Below are 9900 nucleotides of genomic sequence, written 5' to 3'. Positions count from 1 at the left end.
TTCAATGCAGATTTAAACACTAAATACTCATCAAATAATACAGTGACGGCGCAGCGTTGCAATGGATTGTTATATTATTAAATTCAGTTAACACTTAGCTGTTTATGGCACACACACTAGGACAGATGTGTGCGGTGGTCAATACTAAGAAAATACCAAACTGTCCCCCCAATATAGAGTAGAAAATATTTTAAATACCATCCATCATCTATACCCGCTTTATCCTGAACAGGGTCACGGGTGGCTGGAGCATATCCCAGCTTACTTTGGGCGAAGGAATGGTACACCCTGGACAGGCCGCCAATCACATTCTCCTTTAATTAACACAGTAAACGTTTCTGTCTCTTCTTATTAGGGCCCGAGCACCGAAGGTCATCAACAGGCCAATGGAATTTGAACCATTAATAGCAACCTTGGTGAAGTTGAATCTTTTACCTGTTGAGTTAACCAGACTCATACGAAATGAAAAAGTCATACTATAGCATGTCGTCCAAAATAGGAAGAAAAAAAAAAATTATACTATAGTATGATTTTTTTTCATTGCAAAAATTTTAAGTTATGCTACCAAAAATACTTGAGATACTAAATCATCTAAAATATTAATAAAAAGTCAGACTACAGCCTGAATATTTTTCATCCAAAATACTAAAAAAAACAGTTGTACTATGGCCTGTTGTTAAATAAAACAGAAAAAAACAACAACAACATACAGGCACAGTGGTACAGTGGTAAATGCTGCTGCCTTGCAGTCAGAAGGTAGTGGGTTCAAGTCTAACTGGAAGCAATGTATGCATTTGGCCAAAAAGTAATTTTATAGTATGACCTTTTTTTTCGGCCCAAAAATTGTTTAAATACTTATGGTCATCTAAAATATGAAGAAAAAGTCATACCATAGTATGTCGTCCAAAACGTCATGCTATAGTATGACTTTTTCTTCATCCAAAAAAAAAAAAAGACAAAAAAGTCACACATGACGTTTTTTTTCAGCCAAAAAAAATTAAAAATACTTAAGACAGCCACATGAGGCCTATCATTGTCATGCGTCAGAAGGAACACATGGCCCACTGCACAAGCATATGGTCTTACAATGGGTCTGAAGATCTCATCCCGGTACCTAATGGCAGTCAGGGTACCTCTGGCTACCACATGGAGGGCTGTGCGGTCCTCCAAAGAAATGCCATCGCTGACCCACCGCCAAACCGGTCATGCTGGAGGATGTTGCAGGCGGCAGAACGTTCTCCACGGCGTCTCCAGACTCCGTCACGTCTGTCACATGTGCTCAGTGTGAACCTGCTCTCATCCGTGAAGAGCACGGGGCGCCGATGGCGAAGCTGCCAATCTTGGTGTTCTCTGGCAAATGCCAATCGCCCTGCACGGTGTTGGGCTGTAAGCACAGGCCCCACTTGTGGACGTCGGGCCCTCGTACCACCCTCATGGAGTCTGTTTCTGACAGTTTGAGCAGAAACATGCACATTAGTGGCCTGCTGGAGGTCATTTTGTAGGGCTCAGGCAGTGCTCCTCCTGTTCCTCCTTGCACAAAGGAGCAGATAGCGGTCCTGCTGCTGGGTTGTTGTCCTCCTACGGCCCCCTCCACGTCTCCTGGTGGACCGGCCTGTCTCCCGGTATCTCCTCCGTGCTCTTGACACTGTGCTGACAGACACAGCAAACCTTCTTGCCACAGCGTGCATTGATGTGCCATCCTGGATGAGCTGCACTACCTGAGCAACTTCTGTGGGTTGTAGACACCGCCTCATGCGGTAGAGGTATCTAGTGGTGAGGGCACTGGCAAAATGCAAAAGTGACCAAAAATCAGCCAGAAAGGACGAGGACAGAGGAATGGTCTGTGGTCACCACCTGCAGAACCGTTCCTTTATAGGGTTGTCTTGCTAATTTCCTCTCATTTCCACCTGTTGTCTGTTCCATTTGCACAACAGCAGGTGAAATTGATTCACAATCAGTGTTGCTTCCTAACTGGACAGGTTGATTTCCCAGAAGTGTGATTGACTTGGAGTTACATTGTGTTGTTTAAGTGTTCCCTTTATGTTTTTTTGAGCGGTGTATAACATGTCATCCAAAATAGGAAGAAAAAGTCATACTGTAGCATGTCGTCTAAAATATCTCATAAAAGTCATCGTATAGCATGTAGTCCAAAATATGAAAAAGAAGTCATGTCGTCCAAAATATCTAAAACAAACTTTTCATGACCCCGTGTGTTTTTTCCTCTGTTTCTCCCGATCTCCTTCTTCTCGTTTCTGTCATTCCCTGTACTGGTTTTCATGTGCCCTGTGCATTTGGTTTTGATCTGTCCGGTGGGCGTGGTCTCTCCGCTTCCCTCCTCTAAGCTCCTCCCCTTACCCCCCCCGCCCGCTGGCACCGCTGCACTCCACTAATCACCGTCTGACAGTATGTCGAGCCCGTTCCTGCTCTTCATCTACGTCAGTTCGTTCTGTCAACTCACTTGGGTACAAAGCTGCCGCAGGTCGCCGTAAGTTTTGACCCTCGTTGTTCCTCGTTTGATTCTGATCCCTGTCTGTTCTCTGCCTGACTCAGTTTACCCGCGAGCTGTCCGCCTGTCCTGTCTTCCTGCCAAGACAAACTCACCTGAAGTCCTGCGCGAATCCTCGCCACTCTGCACACCTCATTCACACACACGCACTCAAGCCTTCAGCGACTACACAACCTGGACTCCGCTCGCACAAACACAGAAACTCATTCTCCCTGGAAGCCGACAACTCCACTACTTCATGATTCATGATATTTAATAAAACTTTTTTTTTTTTTATTCGTTATGCCTGCTTCTGTGTCTGGTCCGTTCACACACAACCCAACATGCTATACTGTGATATTTTTTGGGATGTTTTGGACCACATGCTTTACAAAGACATGTTTGTAACGTTTTGAGCGACATACTATAGTATGAGATTTTTATTACATTTCGGACGACATGCTATGGTAAAGCATCTTTATGACTTTTTGGATGACATACTATGACATTTTTATGAACTTTTGGACAACACTGTAGTATGATATTTTTCTGACATTTTGGATCACATAAGATATTTTTTTTTAACATTTTTGACGACACTATAATATGAGATTTTGATGACATTTTGGAGGACATACTATAGTAATTACATATTTTGACAGTTTGGACGACATACATGACTTTTTAATGTAATTTTGGAGAACGTACTATACTATGACATTTTGGACGACATACTGAAGTATGACATTTTTAGGACAATTTGGACGACATACGGTAACTTGATATTTTTATGACATTTTGGATGACATACTCTAGTATGACATTTTTATGACATTTTGGACCACATGCTATACTAAGAAATTTGCATCACTTTTTGGACAACATAATATAGTATGACGTTTTAATGGAGAACAATTCTATGACATTTTGTATATATATATATAGTTATATCTGGATCCCCTCAATGTTGATACCATGGTTACGCTATTGCCATTATGTAGAAATGCAAAATGAAACATATTTATGTTGCACTCCCGTTGACAACTGATCTGTCAGCCAGCGCATTAAAAACAAGCCTGTATAGCGTGAAGAAAGAGGTTGGAGAGAAAAAAAAGAGAACTTGTGTGGGCCTGGCTCATCTCTCAGAGTCTGACAAGGCTACTTACCTGGAGGTTGTAAAAATATATAAAAACAGGATGAAATAAAAAAAAAATAAAAAAAAAACATACCGGCAAAGCGCACACAACTGTACCCCTAAGCTCATTAGACAAACACATTTCCAGTATCTCGTAGCTAATTCTACCATCCCAGCCAAGACGGATCTCTCACCCTGGTGCGAATCACAATTACAGCAGGCCAGACAAATATAGCACAGGGGGTATAATCTTTCTGATTCACCTGGAATGTCGAGAAGATAAAAAAGCTGCCCTTCTTTAGAGCTGCGGTGCCGGTTGCCTTATAAGGAACTAGGTTGGCCTTTCTCAGCATGTTTACTTGCAGCCAAGTACAAATTAACCTCCCAAGATCAACAATAAACCTAATTAGAGTTGTGTTCTGCAGCACACATCTCTAAACACAGATCACAGCTTGTTGAGAGATGCATCTCCATCTGTCTGGCTGCACACTGGGAGGAGAAGAGACTCAGAGAGGATCAGTCCCAAGATTGGTAGAACAGAGCTGGCTCTGTGTGTGTGTGTGTGTGTGTGTGTGTGTGTGTGTGTGTGTGTGTGCGTGTGTGTGTATATATATGTGTGTGCAAAAAGAGAGAGCGAAAGAGGCCCTTGTGGCCACGGGGTTACTTCCCCCGTGTCAGCCCTTATTTTATGATGTCATGCTGCAGCGGGGAAGTGGGACATGGTACATGCGGTGAGAACACGCCATTGGATTTGAGCGTGTCTGGTGGTGGTGGTGGTGGCGGTGGTGGGGGCTGTAATGCTAAGGCGCCGGGACAGGAGCAGCTCTGCCCTGCAATTTGACACTCACTGCTGGGACTCCGGCAGCCAGACAGGGAGGAACACATAGTGAAGTGCACACACACATTCACTGAGTTTAATGTCCCTGCATTAGAAACACCAAATATAAAATATGATCTCACTTTATTATTCATTTTAAACTCAGATTGCCTCTAATAGAATCAGGCACGCAGCTTGTTTCTTACTGACGACAAAAGATGAATTCCATAGAAAATGTTTCCCTGGTTATCGTATTAAACCCTCTCATAGCAAATAATAAGCAAATTATTGAATTTCTGCACTGGTTTTCCCCATCCTCTAACATAGGCAGAGAAAAGTTTTAGGCACAGGGGAGATTTTAATGATTAAAAAGGCTACTTTTTTTTTTCCTGGATCTGTATTTTCTGACTCTGTAGTAATTTCCCTAAGCTGCCGTTGGACATGACAGCATTATCACTTTGCCTTTGATACGTTTGTGCAAGATAAAGCAGTGGTGACACCAAGGTCCAAATATGTTGCTTTTATAGGTAGGAGTTGTCCCATCCATCATGTGCTAACACCGAGAGCTCTCTGTAAAACCATGTCCATAAGTCAACGCGGGGCAGGAATCTTCTGTCCTACCATAAAGTAAACGGAGGATGTCATGTTAGACGGCATATTCGGCAAAACAAAAGGTGAAGACCTAAACAAAAAAATAAGGCTTGATAAGGAAATAGTTTAATATTTCTGACTTGTGAATAAGTAAACACATGAAGGCAGACCAAGACACAAAGTATCATTCAGAAATAAGTTTATATAACAAAGTGGTTATTATTTAGTATCATATGCCATTACATATTCTATGGAAGGACAGTGTACATAACCATTTAGTTTTTTTTTTTTTTCATGTTTCTAAGGATACAAACAAACTTAAAATGTTACAAATATAAATGTTTCTTAAGACAATAAAACATACTCGATGACAACAAGGAAGGTAGGCAGGGACATGGCAGCTCCCACATCATGGCCGGACAGAGTTTGTCAACATTTCGGAGCGTTGTTTGTTGATTCAGCCGCGATTGGTATTGCACAAATCAATAAGCGTAAGCACTGACAAAGTAGGACAGAAGTGGATATGTGGCAGCTGGGAACTATTTACCAAAAGAAATACTTTGCAAATAGTTCACTCTGTTAGAGGCAATGTTGTCTCTTAAGCAAATCTTCTTCTGGCTGAGCAGAACGTCTCGTGAGGTGAAGTGCGCTGTCAGTGAGTGTCAGTAACGTTGCAAACTTTTCTGTGAATTTAAGCGCTTGCAACCTCCTGTCACTACAGAAATACCACCTTCACAAGCTGTTGTGAAACCTCTCATACCCCTGCCTCCTCATTCTTACAATTACCATGAGCACAAGTCAGTTGAGGTTTGTTAGTCACACGCGAAAATATGATGGGATGATCGGCACACTAATAAGATGGACCGGTTCAGGTTCTTTGACCTGAGACTCGCTATTTTCTATAAAAACACGTAGTTCTGATTATCCTAAATGATGGGACGAGGGAGAAATACAACAATCACTTACAGGGACAATGAGGAATGTTGTCATTGTAGAAGTTTCTCTTACAGTAAAAAAAATATTTCATGTTTTTAGCCACAGCTTTCCACCTGTTTGTTTTGCTGAAAGAACTTCTGATGCATATTTCCTATTCAGTTTTGTATTGCATCATTAAAAAAAAACAAAAAAACCCTGTGTTAATAGTGATCGCTGTTGGAGGGAAGATGCACGATGTGGAACTTCTACAATGGCGAACACCGTAGATCTTAGCTCAATACGTCCTACTATGGAATAATTACAAACGTTTTTTTTTTTTCATTAACCCCAAATAAATTACATCTTTTAAAAGATGATTGTTTTGGAAACACCACATCACTATCAAAGTCACATCAAATCTCCTACATTCAATGACACTTCATAATTGGAGTTTTTAGCAAAAAAAACCCCAGCTAAAATGAAGTGTTTACAAAGTCTTTATGTCTATTCAATCTTTTCACAAAAACTCATATACCCCCCAACTCCCCCCCCCCCCCCCCCCAAAAAAAAAAGTTGGCACATGCGAAACAGTCGGAGTTGTTTAAATAACTAAAAACATTTTTTGTCGAAATAGAAATAGACCCTGTTACTGTCAATCACAAACCACAGGTTGTTTTGGCCTTTACAGGCAGAAGGGGAAAATACACCAAATATCATCGTAGATATTGGTGTCAAAAATAATTAAATTAACAGGTCTTATTGAATGCTTGAAGTTGTACAGGTGTGGCGGTGCCAAGGACAGGGCGAGCTGTGATTAGAAAGAGGAAATCACTGCCTTTGACGGCGCATCTCTATCTCTGCTGTGAACAACATGTCCTCAAAAACTCCTATCAATGCAGAATCCCTTATGCAGAAAACTCATTCTCTATGCCTTCTCCGTGCGACTGCTCAACCCTTGTATTCAGAGGAGGATTATTGTCTCCTTAAATATGCAGACTTCTCAGAGCATTGTGGGTGCACCTTTAGCCAAGATGATGTGTAAAATTGCAATTTTAGAAGCGTGCGGGCTGGGAGAGGAGGCATCATGAAACAGACACATCACAAACAGCACTGGCAGATTGTGTAAATGAAAAATCTCCATCTATTCAGCCCAGGAGTCGAGCACGCACTGAATCCTATTTTGCCCGGGTTCCCGTTGCGGTTACTGAGCTGGCATTATGCGCGCACACACACACGCGCGCGCACACACACACACACACACACACACACACACACACACACGCACACGCACACGCACACGCACACGTACATTCATCCAAAGGGAAACACACAGGCACACAAAGCCTAAAGCTGAGTTATGGTATTAGTAAAGTAACTTGTGTTGCAGTAAAAGGGTCACTTATACCATTAGTGCTGGGGAATTGGAAGGAGTTTGGAGACTCGCTCGCTCAGACAAGCATCATCTCGTCTGCCGTGCCCCTCAGTCCATTGTTCTGGTCGTGCTGGGTCTCCGTGTGGATTCGGTGGCTGTTTTTAGTAGCATCTGCTTACAGTTTAGGGAAGTGAGGGGACAGGGCCGCCCTAGGCATGAATATATGAATAAAGAGTTCACGTGAAACCGTGTGACAGTCGGTCCATACAGAGAAACAAAGCTCACAGCAAAGGTTCAACTATCGTGTTCACAAACACCGAGCATCAGGTGATTTCTCCAGGTAGGAAGGCTGTGGTGTCACATATCTCAGCAGGAAACAGGGACTTTGATAGAGTGTTAGAGTTTGTAGTCTTTTAGTTTGTGAGCCATGAATTCCCTCAGTAGATTCTGAAGGCTTTTCTTTTCCCAAAGTGTTTTACATTTATAAATAAAATCGTGTCTGTGGACGAGAAGCATTTCATATTTTGTTATTCAATATTTATTATATATTGCTATATAATTGTTCATATCGTGTTCATATCTCAGATTTTAAGTTCAAACAATATCTGGATTGATAATAATGAAATTATAGTAGTCACATATGTAAAAAACAAAAAACAAAACTGTAGAATTGTCTTTTGAAGAAATTCTGGTTTTCCCACAAAGCTTATTTTATTAAGGATTTGAAAACCCAATGGGGTAAAAAAAAAAATCAATTGAAAATCTGCTGTGGGAATTCTGAGCAGGCGAAGTTTTCACCACTGGTCTCCAGACAGAATGATGATTTCTGGATTGCTTTTTTAGAGACTTCATATAAAAAAGAAAAAGAAAAGAGCAATACACAGATTGAACATGATCAACAGTAAAAACATTGTAATACCTCTGTATAATCAAGCGTACCCCACTGAAAAGCTGTGTGACCAGTGTAGTCAAAGAGTTCATGTTGGGTCCTCCAGGCAGTTATATGCATTTAAAAATGTGTCAGTCTCTCATGTTAACAGCAAACACGACCTTGGGACAGAGATCAGCACCCTAAGGCATTAGTTAGATATTATACAACTAAAAATAAAATGCATCATGTCAAAGTGGAGATTACAGTTTCAAGATCCATGAGTCACGTGCTTTGAAATATTGGTGTGGACAGCGGCCAGCTCTTTGTGGGATATGCAATAAAATGATTCATGGGGACATCTTGTAAATTTACTGCTGAACATTTTCTTCTTGTTGGTTGAAGGCGGCATTGACATTTAAAAAAAAGAAAGAACATGAAACAACTACTCCCTCTTGGGTTTGAAGAGTTCGGTGACTTGTTCAAGAAGACTTGAGCAGGTTGGAGGCTCGCCAAACATGGATCCCTGTCTTCCTTTAAGGGACACTGAATGAACGACGTGTGGTGTTCTTCGGGATAGACACGCCCTACTTTGCTGTCCTTCTCTGCAGAATGTCTATTTTCACTACGCTGCCATGTTCATTGCATGTTTCATGTTGACACTGTGTGAGAGCGGTAGTATTGTGGTTATAAAAGGATTAAAGTAGAAGGCTGAGAGTTGCAAGAATTAAAATGGATTTTCAAACAATGAAAACCATTTCGAAGAGCGGTTGCCTTAGAAATTTTTTTTTTTTTTTTTTTTTTTTTTTTTTGGTAAATCAAACCAGCTAGAGAGGACACAAACATTTTACGTGATGAGAAATTATTGAATAAATATGTAAGATGGACAGGCTGGACATGAAAAGTCTGATTCTTCAGTTCTGTGTAGGTTTTTTAGGCCTTTTTGTTCCGTACTTGGTGCTGAGTATGTGTGTGTGTGTGTGTGCGTGCGATTCCTTAGAGTGCGTGTGCGTGCCAGAGTCAGGGGTGGTCTGTCCCTCCTTCAGATGTCTTCCTGGTCTCCTCCTCGCAGGCCTCTTTGGCACTTATCTAGCGTCTTGTGGTAGGCGCGGGTGATCATCGAGCTTGGTGATTTGCGTTGTGGCGGGAACGAGACCTTTCCAGGACTGCGCGGCGGTTGTCTGTTCAAAAAAAAAAAAAAAAAAAAAAGAAACAACAAAGAGTCAGAAACAGAGCGTGAGACTGAGAAAGAACAAGAAAGTGTTGCCACATTGATCCATGCTGGTGCAGGAGCTCGACTAAATGAAAGACTGTATAGAGAAACTAATGGAGGCAAAGAAAAGATGCAGAGGGGAGAGGAGAAACAACATGAAGCAAATCCAGGCTGATTGAGAGCGGAGCAGCAGGGGAGGATGGAGGAACACAAGAAGCTGCTGGAGTGGAGGTGCTTGTGTCTGGTGTCATAGTAACTCCATTCAGCTCCTGATCCAGGCTTCCTCTCAAGAGCCCCTCAATTATTCTCACATCAGACGCAGCATATGCACAATACACCAAGTAAATGCACACATGCAGGCGCACACACAAACCAACAGATAAACAAGGCAGCAGTGAGGGATATCAGGACTATACATTCAGTATGAATGTAGGGCTTTTCCAATTAGGCCAGGTTGGCCTGTTTTAGCCTCACTGTGCAGGGGTAGCTGCACCGTGCTGTGCT

General features: G+C 41.8%; 1 protein-coding gene across 1 annotated transcript in view; it reads right to left on the bottom strand.

Annotated features, from left to right (window-relative positions):
- Window positions 1-6521: 6521 nt before the first annotated feature.
- diaph2 (diaphanous-related formin 2) overlaps window positions 6522-9900 on the bottom strand; it is a 371302-nt gene continuing 367923 nt past the window's right edge. The window contains exon 29 of the mRNA XM_069694231.1: window positions 6522-9364. Within this exon, the coding sequence (XP_069550332.1) occupies window positions 9300-9364 (65 nt within the window). The 3' untranslated portion in view covers window positions 6522-9299. The remainder of the gene's footprint in view (window positions 9365-9900) is intronic.

Source organism: Brachyistius frenatus, unplaced genomic scaffold (assembly GCF_029030835.1).
Source record: "Brachyistius frenatus isolate BFR_SWC_R1_liver_20210118 unplaced genomic scaffold, ASM2903083v1 Contig_17, whole genome shotgun sequence".
Classification (NCBI taxonomy): domain Eukaryota; kingdom Metazoa; phylum Chordata; class Actinopteri; family Embiotocidae; genus Brachyistius; species Brachyistius frenatus.
The sequence above is the reverse complement of the archived record's forward strand: the minus strand, read 5'-3'. Positions and strand labels throughout refer to the sequence as shown.